The 17,853-nt window shown below is 48.9% G+C and overlaps 1 protein-coding gene across 3 annotated transcripts in view; it reads left to right on the plus strand.

The window, feature by feature from the left end:
* Window positions 1-17,853, plus strand: part of bbs9 (Bardet-Biedl syndrome 9) — a 161,613-nt gene that overhangs the window by 86,310 nt on the left and 57,450 nt on the right. For all 3 annotated transcript variants that reach the window (XM_061260000.1, XM_061260009.1, XM_061260018.1), the window contains exons 20-21: window positions 2,739-2,964; window positions 14,295-14,408. In XM_061260000.1, coding sequence (XP_061115984.1) covers window positions 2,739-2,964; window positions 14,295-14,408 — 340 coding nt within the window. The remainder of the gene's footprint in view (window positions 1-2,738; window positions 2,965-14,294; window positions 14,409-17,853) is intronic.

Here is a 17,853-nt window from a genome sequence, read left to right on the forward strand (position 1 = left end):
TAAACTTCATGAATCTTCCACCGACGTTGGTACCTTCGTGAACAGTCGAGCGACGGAGTATAAACCAGCTTTAAGGCCACGCCTCAGAATGACAGCATAACATCACGTACAGAGATAACTAGTGCCGATATCATCGCACAAAAACACAAAAAACCAAGACTTCCTCCATCATAAAACTGTTCCTACCCTCTGCCTGGTTCTCCTGTCGGAAGTGTTCATGAGAGAGAGGGAGGGGTAATACAAGGCTTCTTCCCCAAAAACACAACCCACCTCTTTTCCCCGTCTATATTGTATACGCCTTGTATACTGTATATCTTTTCCTGCTTTCCACTGCCATTCATTCTCTCCCTCTTTCTGCGCCCTGCTCTCTGTCTCTCTCCCTCTCCCCCCCTCTCTCTCTCCCCCTCTCCCCCTCTCTCCCTCTCTCCCTCTCTGCCCTATTTAATTGAGGAGCAGAAGCGCTATAAATTTCAGCCTCTTCCTTGTCATCATCATTACAGGGCTGATTACCTGTCATTAGGGCTCATTATGGGCTATCTGCATGGCGGCATGGCCCAGGCCGCCGGCCCCCGCTGTCAGCGCACCTGTCAACGCCCCGTCCCATCATCCCTCTCTCTCGCAGGAATGTCCCCGGCAGCGTCCGCCTCACCCCCCGGGCCCTCGGGGAGCCGGCCGTTCCCGTGTCCTTTTCAGGGCCAGCCCGGAGCTCACGCTCCCGGCAGCACACACCGGGCTGTTCTGTCCTTTCCCTGCACCTTTTCTTGCTCCTATCGGGAGAGGCAAGAAAAATTGAAGGGATTTAGAAAATATGTATTCGGCAAATGGAATGTCTTCACTTCTTTCAAACGTTGGTTTGAAGCCATGGCGGTTACAGATGGGGAGAGGTGGATCCACTGGTCGATCACTTGGATGTTGCGCGTTCTGAAAAAATACTTCCATGAAGGACACACTCATGTTTCTTTGCCCAAGAAGAAGGGAGCCTCCTGACTTCTAGCTTGTAGAAGGCATATTTAGCGGGTTGCAATTTCCTTAAAGATGGTGGACCAAGATCGATTTCCAGGTCAGGCAACGAAGAAGGAGATGTGAAAAATGTTTGAAGAGCCCACAGTCCTCGCCGACTAGCACTCCCCCTCCAGGGCTGACGGAGGTGTTCTTGCTCATTACCTTGTCTTTGCTCATTACAGTTCAAATCCTCCAGTGCTCTGAGGCTGCTGTCCTGTTCATCAGTTCATCCTCCTCGCCCTGCCATTTGCATTTCACGGCAGTGATGGATAATGACCAGATGTTATGTTACAGTCGTTCTGAAAGCTAGCTTTCAACATGAACACCTGTGAATATCCTGCTCTCCTCAGGAGTGTTCTTCTGCACTATATCAGCTGCCCGAATGCTGGGTAGAGTGTGGGGCGACCATTTTGACTCCAGTACGATATGGGCTGCTGCCCTAATGGCTGATGAGTGCAGGATGTCCATAGTGCCTGGGCGCAGAGAAAAGGAGGCTCAGTCTACTCGCTGTAAGTGCAGTTTAAGTTACATGGCGAGTCATTGGAAGTAAAAGGAAATGACCGGATGTCGTTTCTTGTACACCGAGCAAGTTTGCGCTGACCGTTTGCATATGCTCCTCGGACCTGACTGCAGTGAGGTTCCGGTGACTTCCTTCATTTCCACAGAAAGGTTGTGTTTACGCCATCCACAGTGCCAAAAATGAAACGTGTGTGTGTGTGGGAAAAGAGTATTTTCCTCCGAACCAATTCTTAATAAAGTAAATAACCTCCGGAGGGGAATTTTGAGTTTGAGTTTGCATTATTGACGCTTGCTCAAATGAAGCAAAATTTCCCTCTTTTAATGAAGCGTTTTGATTTGCTTATTTTATTTCTACATGTTTGTAGAGGATTATTACAGTATTAATGACGGAGGCTGTCTGACATTCTTTAAATGTCTTGTGGAACGGTATCTTTTAAAAAAGGCTTGATGTGGGTGGAGATGCTCCTACACGTGGAAGAGATCTGGCTGTGTTGAGACTACCCCAGGCCGGCGGTCAGATAATTTACGGGCGGAGTAAACACCACTGTCTGGTCTTTAAAGGTGTCTGCTCATTAGAAAGTACCTGCCAGTCCACGGCCATAAAGGAAACCATGAGACAAGACCGTTATCTACTGTATCTTGATTTTATCAACTAATGTAAAGCAGTACCAACAGCTGCCACAGGGGGCACTACCAATGGTGTAGGACAGGGGTCGGCAACCCTGGTCCTGGAGAGCCGCAGGGTGTGCTGGCTTTCGTCTCCACCTTGAAATAAGCAACCAATTCAGACCCAAGAAACCAGGTGAGGTGAGTTAACTGTGTAATCAACGGCTTTCACTGATCAATTAATGCCAAGTAACAACGAAAGCCAGCAAACCCTGCGGCTCTCCAGGACCAGGGTTGCCGACCCCTGGTGTAGGAGGTTCACAGCTTCAGGGAGAGTCTATTTGGTTGTAGTATCTTAGTTATTTTATTTATTTTACAAAAGTTCTGTAAGCTGTCATTGGAGACTCAGAAGTGAGGTGATGTGACACTATATACATAGCAATTAACAGCTCGAGCAGTACCTCCTATATTCTGTATTTATGTATTCTCTATTAACTTTTTTCTTCTTCCTCTCTCTGTCTCTCCCTCCCTCTCTCTCTCCCCTCCCTCTCTCCCTCTCTCTCTCCCCCCCCTCCCCCCCCCCCCCCCCTCTCTCTCCCCCTCTCTCTCAGGGCTGGGAGGAGAGTGTGGACGCCGCGGTGTCTCACCTGTTGAGGACGTGTCTGTCTCGCAGCCCCAAGGACCAGGCCCTGAGCCTGAGCACAGCCCAGCTGAGCATGCCCAAGGACACGGGCCGGCTGAAGAAGCACATCGCCCTGCTGTGTGACCGGCTGGGCAAGGGTGGCCGGCTGGCCCTGTCCTCCGAGGCTCAGGCGGCCACGCCCGTCATCATGCCCGGTGAGAGAGACCAAATACTGTAGGAACATGTGGACCAAGTGCCTGTTACCTCACCCACTGACTATCCATGGGCTCGTGAAAAGGGGTTTGAAACCCAGGAAGTTGAGTTTACCGGTGCCGCCATGTTGTGCCTTTGGAGCTGCATGAACAATAAAACACTGACAGCCAATCAAAATCCAAATTGACAGGGCATCACATTGAAAATGGCAGATATAGATAATGCAGGCATAGCCGAGAGACTATTGACAGAATGTTATCTTTCATCAGTGTTGATGCTCACACCTTTATCACTGCAGCTATAGTTATTTGTGTGGACAGGCCTTTAATGTACTAGACGTACAGAAACAGACACAGATATCGCAGGTGATTTTTTCCACTTTATTCTGTAATGAGATGAAGGCACAGTAATATCTAATAATTGTCTTATTAGAACAACCCTCGGTCTATGCTGGTGTTGCAGCCGGTACTGAGCTAGTATAAAGAGGCGTATAAAACACAATCCCAGGAACTCTCTTCAGAACCACTTTAATCTGAACAGCACCCACTTTTCATAAGGTTTTCATAAGGGACTTCAGATACATCCCAACGAACCCATCTCTGTATGTTCCACTTTACCGAACTCTGAGAGGTGCTTCACCAGGAAGCGTGAGGCGTTTGTTGGGGGCCGGTCGGTGGCCCCCCGGAGACGGTGGCAGACGGCGGGAATGTCCCGGCCCGGCTCGGAGGAGACGCTTTCTCACAGGCGGGCGGTAGTGACTTCGCGGGAGCCTCCGGGGAAGGAGGGGGGGGTTCGGAGATGTCTGGCAGTTACAGGGATGCTCGGCCTGCCATCGGATATTCCGCCGGACTGTTCTTAATTAAAAAGCCGGAGCAGGAATGCGGCGGGCCATCTCCCGCCTCCCGCGCGGCATTCCCAGATTCAGGCCGACTGGTTTATGGATGTCCTTACGTATAAATAAGATTGGATTCCTTTCCCTCCCCCGCGCGTGCCCTCAGACGGCTGTAATGAGAGTCTTCTCCGGCTGGTGCCGTAGGCTGCTCCTCCCTGCAGGAATGCGGGATTAAAACGTTCCCGCTGTGAGCACGGCGGTCCGGTCGGAGGACACGTTCCGACGCCACGCACCCCGTGCCAGGCCCGCGTTCGGTCCCGGTGCTCCACAGCAGGTCACGTGGTCCAGTGGAACCTGCTCACCCACAGTGAAGTGGTAGTCGCAGGTTAGCTTGTGACCACTGACCACACAATAGAATAGAATGCGCATAGTGAGGTGTACGTATAAAGTTTTGTGATGCTCGCATTCACAATACTCATGCTCAGGATCATTAAACTCTCTCAAACAAAAACTGTCTTAGCCCGAAACTAGCGTGATGTGTGGACGCGAACCATTAAACATAAACGTCTTAAAATTCGCCCATGCTCCAGGAGTGACACCTCCTGACTGGCATTATTTACTTTCTCAGTTATTTCAGTTTAAAACAGTAACCGGGCTGTAGCCGCTACACTCGACCCCAGCTCTGCACCCTCCCCCAGCTCTCTATAAAAGCATTTAAAGACCTGCGTAAAAGAGATGTCTCCCAGTTTTACTGCCTGTGAGTGTCAGGGAGCTGGTCCACCGGCCCTGATCAGCTCTCTGCTCCCAGCAGCTGAACTCCTGAGTCTGGTCTCCGGACGCGTCGTTAACTCCCGACAATGAGGAGCGAGCCCTCCACCACGGTCAGCTGACCTGCGCTCCGTCCACTCCGCGTGTTTACCGTCCATTAAAGCGAATTCTCCTCATTCCTGTCCCTCTTCTCCTACACCTCTTAAAACCATCCCTTTGTGTCGGCCACAAGCCCTTTAGGTGCTTGAGGGGTTTTTATTTGGGGTGGAGGGGGGTTGGGGGGCAGGGGTGGAGGTAAGCAATAAAGCAGTACAATGGCAGCCTCCTACTTCCCCACTTGACCTTTGACCCTGTCTGTCGTTCTCTGTTCTCCTCCCAGGCTCCAGCTGCTTCGGTGGGTTTGAGGTTCGTTTAATGCTGAGAATTGCTGATAGAGGAAGTAAATGAATGTCTAAATGTGGGTATTGTTTAGATTTTGTCGATACCAATGCTAAAACAATACATTTAAAATGGTGGCAGTGCCTGAACCGATGCCTTCTATAAAATAGAGTAACCAACAATATTAAATAACCTTTCTTATTTGCAATTCAAAGGCAAAAAAATTGAACAATGCATTTTTTTATTTCATTATTTAAATGATATTTTATATTTATAATTTGAACCGTACATCTGGGGACCGGTGCCATAGTGGCACTGCATTTTGGTACCCAACCCCAGTCTGTCCCAGTTTTTTTTTTGGGTTTGTTTTCTTATTGGTAGTCTTGAATCCCAATTAACTCTAGGAGTAAATAGTTGATTGATTTACTAACTGATTCGAAAATGTGGTGCTGTATGAGACGTCCAGTCCTGAAATTACATGACATTCAGCAGCGCAGTAGCAGTACAGTTCTAGTCCTCAGGGTATTTAAAGATGGATAGGTGTTGGTTTGCAGTGAGACTTTGTGTATTTGCAATGAAAGGTGTGTTATTACCAGAAGGCCGTCTAATGAATATGGATTTGGTGCATTAGTGGTGTTTATTATTATTTTTATTTTGACATGTTTAGGAACGATCATTTCCTGCTAAACCTGCCTTCTGTTGAGTGAAAATATGTCGACAACAGCGTCGTTGTGGCATTCATAATCAGGAATGCGCTGCGGTCCCCAAACAGCTGGGCGCTTGTGTTCATCCCGCCCGGACTTCCTCCAGGGACCGGGTCCTCACGGTCAGGTCTTCAGTCTCACCTTTGGTCCGTCGCCAGAGTACATAGCCGGCTCATACATAAGCAAAGTGCTGTCAGTCTTTATGTAAACATTAATTTGTTATAAACCCCAAAGATGTTGCTTTTTCAATCAGTCGTCAACATAAAGTGTTTGCATTTCCAGCGGCACCGGAGGCAAACGTCCAATGCAGTCTGCTCTGACCTCCAACAGGTCCTCGCCTTACAGCTGTGTGTGTGTGTGTGTGTGCGTGCGTGTGTGCGTGCGTGCGTGCGTGCGTGCGTGCGTGCGTGCGTGCGTGTGTGTGTGTGTGTGTGTGTGTGTGCGTGTGTCTGTGTGTGTGCGCGTGCGTGTGTATGTGTATTCTGCTGTGACCTCCAACAGGTCCTCGCTTTACAGCTCTGTGTGTGTGTGTTTGTGTGTGTGTGTGTGTGTGTGTGTGTTTATGTGTGTGTATGTATGTATGTATGTATGTATGTATGTATGTGTGTATGTATGTGTTGGTGGGGCCCAGTTTTGCTTTCGACTGGTTATGTCATCACCCTGCTCTCATCTCCAGTCCCTGTGTCTCCCTCTCTCCTGCCTTCCCAGCATCCCCTCTCCTGTCCCCTGGCCCCATTCTCTCACCTTCTCACCTACGCCCACCACCATCTCACTGTCCTCTACCTCAATCTCTCTTTATCTCCCTCCCTCTCTCTCTCCCTCTCTGTCTACCCTCCTCCCTTTCTGCAGCAGCTGGGATCTGTAGATAGAGGATGATATCATTCGTTCCTCCTCCGTACCCCCCTCCCCTCCCCCCCTTCATACCATCAGAATGGATGTAGTGCTCTGTACTTGGTCAGGTGACCAGGAGGGGGCTGCTGGGTAGGGTGGGGTGTTTATCCCACAAATCTAAACTTACAGTAGCCTTGCATTTATTAGCATATTTTCCGCATTTATTAGCATATGGAATTGTGCCCACCAATCAGAATCCACTGTCGTCCACGGTGCGTTTTCAGTAGAGCTTCCGGACCCTTCCTGTTTTTGTGTCCGGTCTCCATCTGCTTCTTCCTCCCCTCTCTCTCTCACTCCTTTGTTCACTCCCTTCCTCTGTCTCTCCCCTCTTTCTCTCCCTCCCTCTCTGACGGTGTTATCTCTCTGATTTGTGGCTTCCTCTGCAAGGCGCTCCACGGGTGTGTTTTCCTCGCATCTCCAGCCCGGCGTAACGCCGCCCCAGGGAGCGGAGACAGAACTCACCTGACCTCGTCCCGGAGGCCGCGTCTGGCCTTGATGTCATCACCCGATCCACCCCCTGACCCCTGACCCCCGGCCCCATTCGCTGCTTCCCAGCCCAGGGGTTTCCCCAAACTTAACGTGCTTCAGCATCCCTCACGGTGGAGCCTCCTGCCTTTTGGCCAGAAGCAGATGGGCTCCCCCTCTGAGCCCGGTTCTGCTCAAGGCGTCTTCCTGTTAGTCCGGGGGGTTTTTTCCTTGCCACTGACGCCCTAGGCTTGCTCTGCGGGGGTCTCAGGCCTGGGTTCTTTGGAAAGCTGCTTTGTGACAATTTGAATAAAATGGAAGTTTAGCATTTGTGAGTGACCTCATATCCTTTTCTTGTAGCATCTATATGGATGACCTCACCATCTATAGGTGATTTATCTATGCTCCTCTGCATTGAGGTGCATCCTCAGTTGAGGTGGCTCTGGCGTTTGATAACGATGCCCCCTGGGCGCCTCCCTCTGGAGGTGTTCCAGGCACGTCCACCGTGGAAGAGGCCCAGGGCCAGACCCAGGACTTGTAGGTGCTGTGTCTCCAGGCTGGCCTGGGTTCAGGCATGGGATCCTCCGGGATGAGTTTGAGGAAGTTACTGGGCTGAGGGACATCTGGGCTGCTCCACTTGCCCTGTTGCGACTGCAACCCTGGCCTGGATTAGCGGTTCGAAAATGTATGGATGGAATTCACTCCATGTCTTTCCTTGTTGTAGAATTGTGGTCTGTCTCTAGAGTGTGTATAAAGTGTGACATTTTCGTTTTTATGCAGAGCATTGTGTCTTATTTTTGCCCAGCAAGGTTTTGCGGAAAATACCTTAACAAAATGCCTGTCCTGCGGACCCAGAAAATATAACTGCCTTGCACAGCATCAGCATTTTTCTGGTATGCTTACGTAAACATTTACCTTGTTAATGCAGTAACCCGTTTAACCGTTGTGTAATGCAGGCAAGTGCATTACCGTTGAGAGAGGCAGCGCTTTGCAATCTAGAGAGTGCCCTAAGAGCGTTCGACGATATCCACCGCACCCCCCCACTACCATTCCCCCTCTTCGCACACCTCCACACACTCTGTCCCTTTCCCAGTTAGAAAGCAGCCTTTCATTTTCCAGTTTCTGTTTTGTTTTTTAAGTAGAGGCAGATGGAACTCCGTAAATCTCCGCTAAACCTCTCGCGGTCCCTCACCCCCACCTCACCCCGCCCGCGCGGCTGGAAGAGCCGTCTCTCCGCGCTGTAGCTCGTGGCGGACTGAATGGCGGATGACCGGACCATGTGTTCCGCACATTTATTAGCCCCTTTTTTCTCGCCGTATTGTCCACCGCTCTTGGCCCGTGGTTGCGCTTTCCCTGCGAGATTCATGGCTTTCCCATCGCTTATCATCCGCTCCTCAGCGCTGATTTATCCCCCGCTCTACCGCTGGCCAACTTTACTCAACGCATCGCGCTTCGGAAAGCGCTTGGGTCTCATTCCGGTCAGTGAAGGTTTCCAGCGGCCATCGTGTTTTTACATTACATAAACATGTGCTTTTCCCACCTTACTTCTTTACCCTCTCTACTCTCTTCACTTATTGCTTCCCTTTTTACCTGGGCAGCCAGTAACCTCGCGCCTGAGGTACATGGGTGGGACCTGGAGGTCGCGGTTGGTGTAGCCTCATTGAGATCCGCACAGCTGTTTGGCCCTTGAGCAAGGGCCTTAGCCCCGCATTACTCCAGGGGAAATTGTCCCCTGCTTAGTCTAATCAACTTTTAAGTCATTTTGAATAAAAACATCAGCTGAATAAGAAATTCTATTATTTATGTCCAGTATTTCATGCTTTGGATGTATTTGAATTAAAAGAACAGCACAATGAAGTGGAAGAGATATTACAATATACTCTACCTTTCATGATTGCTTGTGATGAATGCTCTATTTGTTTGAGATAACAGTAAGGTAAAGATGAGGGTTTGTTTAGAAGGCAGCGTTGAAGGTAGCCCAAGATCTGAAGGTTCAAATTGGTGATTGATTGAGCTGGATTTAGGAGGCAGATAGGTGGCTGAATGAGCTGGTCTGAAGAACCAAATAGGTAGTTGATTGAAACTTTTGGTAGGGGGTTTATTTTGTCTGCTACCTGTGCAATATCATGGACCCCCCACTCCGAATTGGAGCCAGTTAACCTCATTCTGTGCAGTAACCAGATAGGTAGTTGATTGAGATGTTCTGTAGGGGGTTTATTTTGCCTGCTACCTGTGCAATAACATGGACCCCCCACTGTGTAGTGGAGCCAGTGAACTTGACTCTAGTGCGGTGTTTTAGCTCCTGGGGGGATTTGTGTGGTGAAGCGCTGTACACGGTTCATGGCCTGGTCATTATTGTGATGGAGTCCACAGTCGCAGAGAAAATGTACCTACCGTGAAAATATTTGGCGTACAATGCAATTAAAAGGCAGGGGTGAGGGGTCAGCCCGTGTGCGGCTGCCAGGATAATGTACTGGAGTTTGTGTGTACATGTATGTTTAAGGGGGTGTAAGCGCGGTGGGCGGTGGCGGTTTAGCGGTTTTTGGGGCGTCTGGGAATTGGTGCCGTCGGCCAGGCGTCGTGTGTGTGCTTTGGGCCAGAGAAAGTGCACCTGTGCCAGGCCGTGCCTCGCGTTCGATAGCACCGCAGAATCTCTCGGGAATAGACATTTATGAAATTCGCCGTGCGCTGCCCACCTCAGGTTTTATTTTCTTAACGGCAGAGAGGGAAACGTTTCAGGGCCTCCACTTTTCTCTTTGAAGATCTGCAGATATCCGAGCTCCCTAATCGGGCTGTTAGCAGAGGAGTAAAAATAGCGGCTTTCAGTCACCGCAAATTCATTTTCCTTTCCTTTAGGGTTTTTATTATTTTTACTTTTGCACCAGCTACCGTTACGCAGATAAGATTCGTAAAGGAATGGAATAAGTTAGCCTCAGTGAGCCGGTGCCTAACAGCAACAAATAAGGGAATGGTTTTGCCTGGAAATGAATCATGCAGGGTTGCGCTGAGCATGACTGTGCTCTCGGAAAACTGCATTTGCGTTTGAGATGGATTAGCGCTGTGGAGAGGCAGCTTCATTACTGACAGTCTTCAGATACCGTTAAACCCGTTTATTTTCTCCAGACCCCGGACCTTTCGCAGGCCTTTTTAAAACCCTACATTACACCTCGCTCATCGTGGGAGCTTTATCTTCTAGCAGAGTTAATGAGACATTTGGAAACAAATGTAAAATATGAATTATTAAAGTGCATTCCGTCAGTAATGCGAGTGACTCAGTATGAATGCATGCCCTGTTAAGGGCTCTGGGCCCAGCTGGTGGAGGCCAATGCCGCTGCTCTGTAGGAAATGTCTGCTGCCTCCCCCCACCACCCCCCTCCACTTTGTTTCTGTTGTCTTACCTTTCACTTCCACTGGAATCTGCTGAGCAAGGCGCTCTGCTGTGAGAGCTTACCGCCGAGGCTGATAAGGAGAGGTTAGGGTTACGGATCACGTTCTCTGCTGAGACAGCACCAGAGGCCGAACGCCTAGCCTCGGGGTGGCGAAAACAGACCGCTTTAGTTATGTCAGAGTACCACAAAGTGAACACGGTCCCTGAGAGTCAAGGTGTTTTGGAAAATACTGTCCAAATACTTATGGACTGCACTGTATATTGTATGCTGAATCATTAGCAGTAGCCACAGCTGAGCTGAAACTTCCTTTTGTATTGATCTGTATTGTATTTGGTCTGAACATATTTTCATTCATTGTCATTGACCAACTAAGTGTGCCAATGATCCGAATATTCAGTTGCCATGTAAATATCTACTGCCCCGAATTAATGACCACTGTACCCCTCCCCCGCATGGCAATATCCACCTTATCCAATAGAACACCGGGAAAGCTGGACCCAAAGATTCCAAGAGTTTTCAAATTTTTTTGTGTCAGGGCTTCCAGGAATGAGGTAAACATGTTTAGATAGGCTAATGCGTTTGTTTTACTGGGAAGGGTGCCTGGGAGACCAGGCCTCACCTCTGTGTCCACAGCGCAATCCCAGCGTTCCCTGAATTCATGCTTGGCATTCCTCCATTTTTCACATTTGGTGTCCGTAATGTGTTAAAAAAATTAAATTAAGTAAAAATGGATAATTTAATTTGGTTATCCATTGTTTTTTCGCCATTCAAAGCGCTGCAGCCATGAAATAGTATGCGCTCAAAAACAAAAGGTGCTTGCAGGTGTTTAGTTATGTGTAAAGTAAGCCTGTATACAGCATAAATCATTTGCTTTCAGAAAGTTGCCACATACACGTAGATATCTTCGCTCTGTCTACACAGTTCTTGATTTGTTTTTTGAGAAGACCAAACTATCTCTTGGAGATGTTTTTTTTTTTGTTTTTTTAAGAGCAGTTTTACAGATGTTTGGTCTGGCTCCAGCTGCGTGTGGTTTGGGTCGTTCCAGTCGGAGGGAAAGTGGAGGGGAGCGGAGGAGCACTTGTCTCTGCAGACGGGCGTTACATGAGGGAGCGAGCGGGATTTATTCTTAACGTTCCCGGTCATGCACACCATATCCCACCATTCCGGGCGGTTTCATGTTCTCCGCTCCTCTTCTCAGAAAACATTTTTCTTTGTCGAGTCACAGTGTGATTTCAGCCACTGTCCCATCTGGCCTCCTGGACCTATGATGATGTTCCTGCTCTGCCATCTCATTGCATGCTGGGATACGTGTGAAAACAGAGGACTGTTAGGTTCAGAGCTATCCTCTTACTTCTCTCCCATTTTGTCATTTTGTAAATGTGGAACTCATAAAGAATAAAAAGCAATTTCCATTTTTTAAAATAATTTTAAACTGAAAAATGAGAGTTGGTGGTTTTTCTTTGGGAGTTGCCTTTGTAGTGAATAGGTTTTGAAAGGGATCAGGTGTCCTGTCCGCTTGATTCCCTCGGAAACCGCAACATCAGAATGGCAGGCTTCATCCACTTCCTGTACTGTGATGAGACGTCAGAGAGGGTGTGCTGGGTTACTGCAGTACGAGACAGGCTCAGAGTGGGTTTGTTGGGTTACTGCAGTGTGTGAGAGGCTCAGAGAGGGTGTGTTGGGTTACTGCAGTATGAGACAGGCTCAGAGTGGGTTTGTTGGGTTACTGCAGTGTGTGAGAGGCTCAGAGAGGGTGTGTTGGGTTACTGCAGTGTGTGAGAGGCTCAGAGAGGGTGTGTTGGGTTACTGCAGTGTGTGAGAGTCTCAGAGAGGGTATGTTGGGTTTCTGCAGTGTGTGAGAGGCTCAGAGAGGGTATGTTGGGTTACTGCAGTGTGTGAGACGCTCAGAGAGGGTGTGTTGGGTTACTGCAGTGTGTGAGAGGCTCAGAGAGGGTGTGTTGGGTTACTGCAGTGTGTGAGCGGCTCAGAGAGGGTGTGTTGGGTTACTGCAGTGTGTGAGAGGCTCAGAGAGGGTGTATTGGGTTACTGCAGTGTGTGAGAGGCTCAGAGAGGGTGTGTTGGGTTACTGCAGTGTGTGAGAGTCTCAGAGAGGATGTGCTGGGTTACTGCAGTAAGTACAGGAATTGCTTAGAGAGGGTGTGCTGGGTTACTGCCATACAGGGGAGGCTGAAAGTGCGTGTGCTTGCTGTCAGGCCCACTGCACTGCCGAATGCATCCCACAGCCCTGACCCTTACAGACCAAACCACACCGGGTCATATCTACAGCAGCGCAGCTCCAATGTACCGTGTGTCCCTGCCGTGTCTTTTCAAGCTGGAATGTTTCACTGCAGTTTCTCCTGCATGATGTTGATGTAAGTCCAACCTCCCCTCAACCCAAGCCCTACCCAACCCAACCCCAGGAATCATAGGACGGTGAAATAACATGCCAAAGAAAACACCTGGCATAATTAAAACCACCACTAGTGTTTAAAAGGCGACACAAGAAAAATCTGTTACCTTTTTGCTAAAGTAAACGGTGGGACATCAGAAGCAATTGCTCTTTGCTAACAGAACAGATTGGTTTTATTGGAAGGATAAATATTAGGTGGGGATTATGTTAATCCGCATAGAGGAAAGTCGGGCCCCTGTGTGTGTGTGTGTGTCTGTGTCTGTCTGTGTGTGTGTGTGAGTGTGTGCACAGCTGACAAAGAGGTGTATGTTGGATGAAAGCAGTGTGTAAGAGAAACAGCCCTTGGGAATTCTGGGAAGGGAGAATGTCACAGTGGACCCCCTTTTCATTCCGCGCCCCCGGAGTGGGCTGGGGGAGTCTAATCCCCGACCGGGCAGGGAAGCCTCCTGGGCGGGGACCGGTACCCCCGGCCCTAGCGACCGCTCCGCTGAAAACACTTCCTGCGTGTGAGTTTGGAAGGAGACCTCGCAGGTGGCGCGTTGGAGGCAGGTTTGCTAAAAGAGAGAGATGAGAAACAGCCATTCACATAACCTGGCAGCTCAGACCAACACACACTCATTTCTGTAGGGACCAATGAGAAAAACCACAGCCTTTATGCAGACCACCCAAAGGCAGATGATTGGCCTGCCCTTTGGACACAGACATGCGTCTAGGTACCTGCACTGAGCTCAGGAACGTTTTCTGCATTTTTCAAAGCACTAAAGGTCGCCTGGACCAGTTTTGGATCATCGGTCATCTCACATCGGACATATAAATATCAAAATATCTGTTTTTATGGGCGGTGTTGAGCTGTCAGTGTTTTTTCTGGCAATGTTTTACTGAGAAAGCTGTCTCCTCTTCACAAGCACCTGAGGCTCACATTAAGACGCTAGTTTTTCCCTTCGGTTGAACGCAGGTTTCAGACAGGTTGCTGGAAAGCACCTTGGCCCACGCTAGCACACCGATATCCTGGAAACCACTCATTGTAAAGACTGAAACAATGAACACAGCAGTTTTTTGTCTGTAGTTCTGCTCCAGACTTTGGCGGCCCAAAGGATTGTGGGTTCATAGGTGCATTTGGACTAAACAGCCTGTTCAGACGGTTAATTTCAGGTGATTTGATGTAATTTGGCTAAATGTGGTATTTTCAGTGAAGCGCAGCAGACCTCAGGCAGGATTACAGAAAGCAGACCCAGTCAGGTTCATTGCGGGCCCCCCTTGTTGAGGGAACTACTCTGGTCCTATTAACTGGTGATATAATGCCTGTGTCAATCTGTTCTACCAGGTAATGCTCATCTGGATTCAGTTTGGTGGGGTTGGCTGCTCTGTCCCGCCTGTGCTTTCAGGAGGTTATGAGCTCTGTGCCCAGGAGCTTATGAGCTCTGTGCCCAGGAGGTTATGATCTCTGTGGCCAGAAGGTTGTGTACTCAGTCTGTATTATTTGCTTTCTTCTCAGGGGGCTGTGAACCCATCGCTGAGCTGGACCAGGAAGAGCCCGCTGTGGAGCAGGAGACCGTGGCCAAGCTTGTGAAGAAAAGGCAGCCATCCAAGAAGGTCAAGACAAAGACCGGTAAGAGGCGGCTGATGGCTTCTCACCCACAGTGTGTCTGAGAGGGCGCCAAGCAGGGCCACAGCCAAATGAGACGTTTAGATTTTTAATAAAAGTCTCAAAGTGAGTGGCAGTGGGAATGAGGGAGGCATTGGTTGAGAGCTGCTCAGAACACGTTGTTTATGTTCTCTCTTAGTGGGAGGGGGCTTTATTGGCCCCATTGGCCACCTCCCCTACCACCCTTTACATTCCCCATTGCATTGTGGGAACTGCTTCTTTGGCCAAAAGAAATGAAGAAATGGCAGAAACAGCCAAAACAGAGATGTGTTATTGTATATGTATTTCACCAATACATTTCATGGAGGGGAGGGGGCATGCCATTGCACATGCCAGTGGACTAAAGGAACTGAAAGAGAAATAGGTTTAGGAGCAAGAGGAGATACTAGCTATAGAATAATCTTATGTTTCCATATAATGTCCTCTCGCACGCACACGCACGCACACACACGCATACGCTTAGCCCAAAAGCGATTTTTTCTTTTCCAAGACCTCTGCCAATTGTACCTTTTCTCTTATTTGGCAGTCCCACCCCACCCCACCCCACCCCCAGCCCAGCCCAGTGTACAGTAGTCACACTCTGACTCAGTGCCAGAGGCTGCGTGGCTCAGCTTTCCCCGGCTGCTGCTCTCCCACAGGAAGGCTCGGGCTTTTATTAGCACAGGCACTGCGCTCATTCCGCCTCTGATGGATGGTGCCCGTTTAAAACGGGCCCGCGCGGTCCAGCGGAACGCGTTCCCGACCCCCCCGGACCCCCCTAACCCCCCCTAACCCCCACATCCCCGGCTCTTTTAATGCCTCGGGTTTTCCCATGCAGATCCTGTTTCATGCCGTAACTTCAATATTGCTTTATGTGAGATAAGTCATTATTTGTGCTGTAAAATAAAGTCTGCCCCAGCTAACCCTCCCGAGTGCCGAGTAGCCCCACCTTGCATGTTCTCTGGGGGGGTGACGCATGGGTCTGGTGGCCGCCTCTCACCATTAATCCAGCAGCCATTCAGCTTTCGCCCTGTCAATGCAGCAGCCAATTAGCTGTCTCCCAATCAACCAGCCATCTTCCAACCAGCATTAGCCAATCAGAATAATGGGCTTGCCAGTCTCTAGCCCTAATGGGGAAATTAATCAGGCTTTCCATGTTTTAGTGCGTATCTAAACAGGTGTTGTCATTAAGTGCTATGTGTCATCGGCTGGTAAGTGTTACAGTCACCTCAAAATGATCATAGACCACAGAACAGCGTTATGTCATCCATAATTTGGTTTATTTGCATACTTGCAAAGGTTATGTGTGTGTGTTTTCTTGTATTTTTCTTTGAATTTGTATATGCAGCAGTAGTTATTTGGTTCCCATTCTTTGCTCAGTGGTTCAGTGGGAACTGGCATGTTGTCTCACCTCTCTCAACTGGAGGATACCTACCACACTTTACACCCTGAGCATTGCACACTGGCTGACCATTGTTCTCTGGTCTGTGTGTGAGCACTGTAACCTCTCTCTTGGTTCTCTGGTCTGTGTAAGCACTGTAACCTCTCTCTTGGTTCTCTGGTCTGTGTGAGCACTGTAACCTCTCTTGGTTCTCTGGTCTGTGTGAGCACTGTAACCTCTCTCTTGGTTCTCTGGTCTGTGTGAGCACTGTAACCTCTCTTGGTTCTCTGGTCTGTGTGAGCACTGTAACCTCTCCTGGTTCTCTTGTCTGTGTGTGAGCACCGTAACCTCTCACCTGGTTCTCTGGTCTGTGTGTGAGCACTGTAACCTCTCACCTGGTTCTCTGGTCTGTGTGTGAGCACTGTAACCTCTCCTGGTTCTCTGGTCTGCGTGTGAGCACTGTAACCTCTCTCCTGGTTCTCTGGTCTGTGTGTGAGCACTGTAACCTCTCCTGGTTCTCTGGTCTGTGTGTGAGCACTGTAACCTCTCCTGGTTCTCTGGTATCTGTGTGAACACTGTAACCTATCCTGGTTCTCTGGTCTGTGTGTGAGCACTGTAACCTATCCTGGTTCTCTGGTCTGTGTGTGAACACTGTAACCTATCCTGGTTCTCTGGTCTGTGTGTGAGCACGCTCTGTTCTGTGCTACAGGGACATCTGGTTCTACTCTGGGCCTTCCCTTGCCTCTCTCCTGATTGGATCTAATAGCCGGTGAATTGCAATTTTTCCGGTCATTATCAAACTGAGATTTTGGTGGAGCACTTTAGATTATTTTTTTAATCAAATAAATTAAATACCGCGCTTGAAGGTTTCAGCGGGCGTGAGTGTGAGCGGAGGGGCTGGGTGAGCCAGTTTGTATTTTCTTTTCTTTTTTCTTTTTTGTGTCTTCATCTTTATTCCTCTTCCGCTAAACGTGCTGATTTTAGCGAGGAGAGAATCGTGTGGTTCCTGCAGGAGAGGAATAGGTCTGCCATGCTCCAGGGCTTTCTAGAACAAATGGAAAGCGTGAAATTGAGGTCCTTTTTTATTTCCAGGCTTAACTTGTCCACGTCCATTGAATTGCAGATGGCTTCATTTCAGCGCTAATATAAGTACAACTTCTGGGTTTTATCTGCAGCTAATGCATGGAGGAGTGTACACTGCTTATGTCTCAGCGCCCTGGTGTAAAATCCAGCTACGACCAGCTTGAAATAGCAGCTACCAGCTGTTTCAAAACATAGCTTGAGCTGGTCAAGCCATGTTGAGTATAGAGCTGGTCTAACCGTTTCAAAACTTGAGTTGGGGTTTTTTTCAGCAGGGGGACCCCTCACTCTTGTTTCCTGTTTATTTCTGTACACTTCAGCTGGAGGCTGGTGGCTTTCAGCAGCCGTTGTTGTTCTCAAATTGTCACTTTGAATGTTGCCCAATTAGCAGCGATGCTTCCCATGTCGCAGCCAGGGCTGCTGAGTGGCGCCAGAACACTCGGGTCTAGGTTTAAAACAGGTTTTGAAAAGCCTTATTTGAAGACTTGTGTTTTACATTGAGTTGTAATTGTAGCAGTAATTAGAATTGTATTCTTAGCACTTGAAACTGTACTTCCCTCTAAGGTTTTTCAGCACACTTGTCCATGGTTACTGGTGCACTTTGTTGTACGTCGCTCTGGATAAGAGCGTCTGCCAAATGCTTACAAGGTAATGTAATTAGTCTAATTCTTGACATGTAAAACATTGAAAAGAATGAGTTGAGTTTCTCTCTGTACAACAGCTGTTATCTGTGGTTGTGTAATGGCCTGCTGTTGAGTTGGTGTCTCTCCCACAGCTCAGACTGGGTTGGGCCCATATTGAGTTGTGACGTCTCAGCAACTTTCATCACATCGTACATTAGTCATCCAGGACCTGTTCTCTACACATAATGCTGTGTGTTTGTGTGCATGTGTGTCTGCATCTGTAAGTGTGTGTGTGTGTGTGTATGTGTATGTGTGTGTGTCTGTCTGCATCTGTAAGTGTGTGTGT

This window comes from Conger conger, chromosome 1 (assembly GCF_963514075.1).
Source record: "Conger conger chromosome 1, fConCon1.1, whole genome shotgun sequence".
NCBI lineage: Eukaryota > Metazoa > Chordata > Actinopteri > Anguilliformes > Congridae > Conger > Conger conger.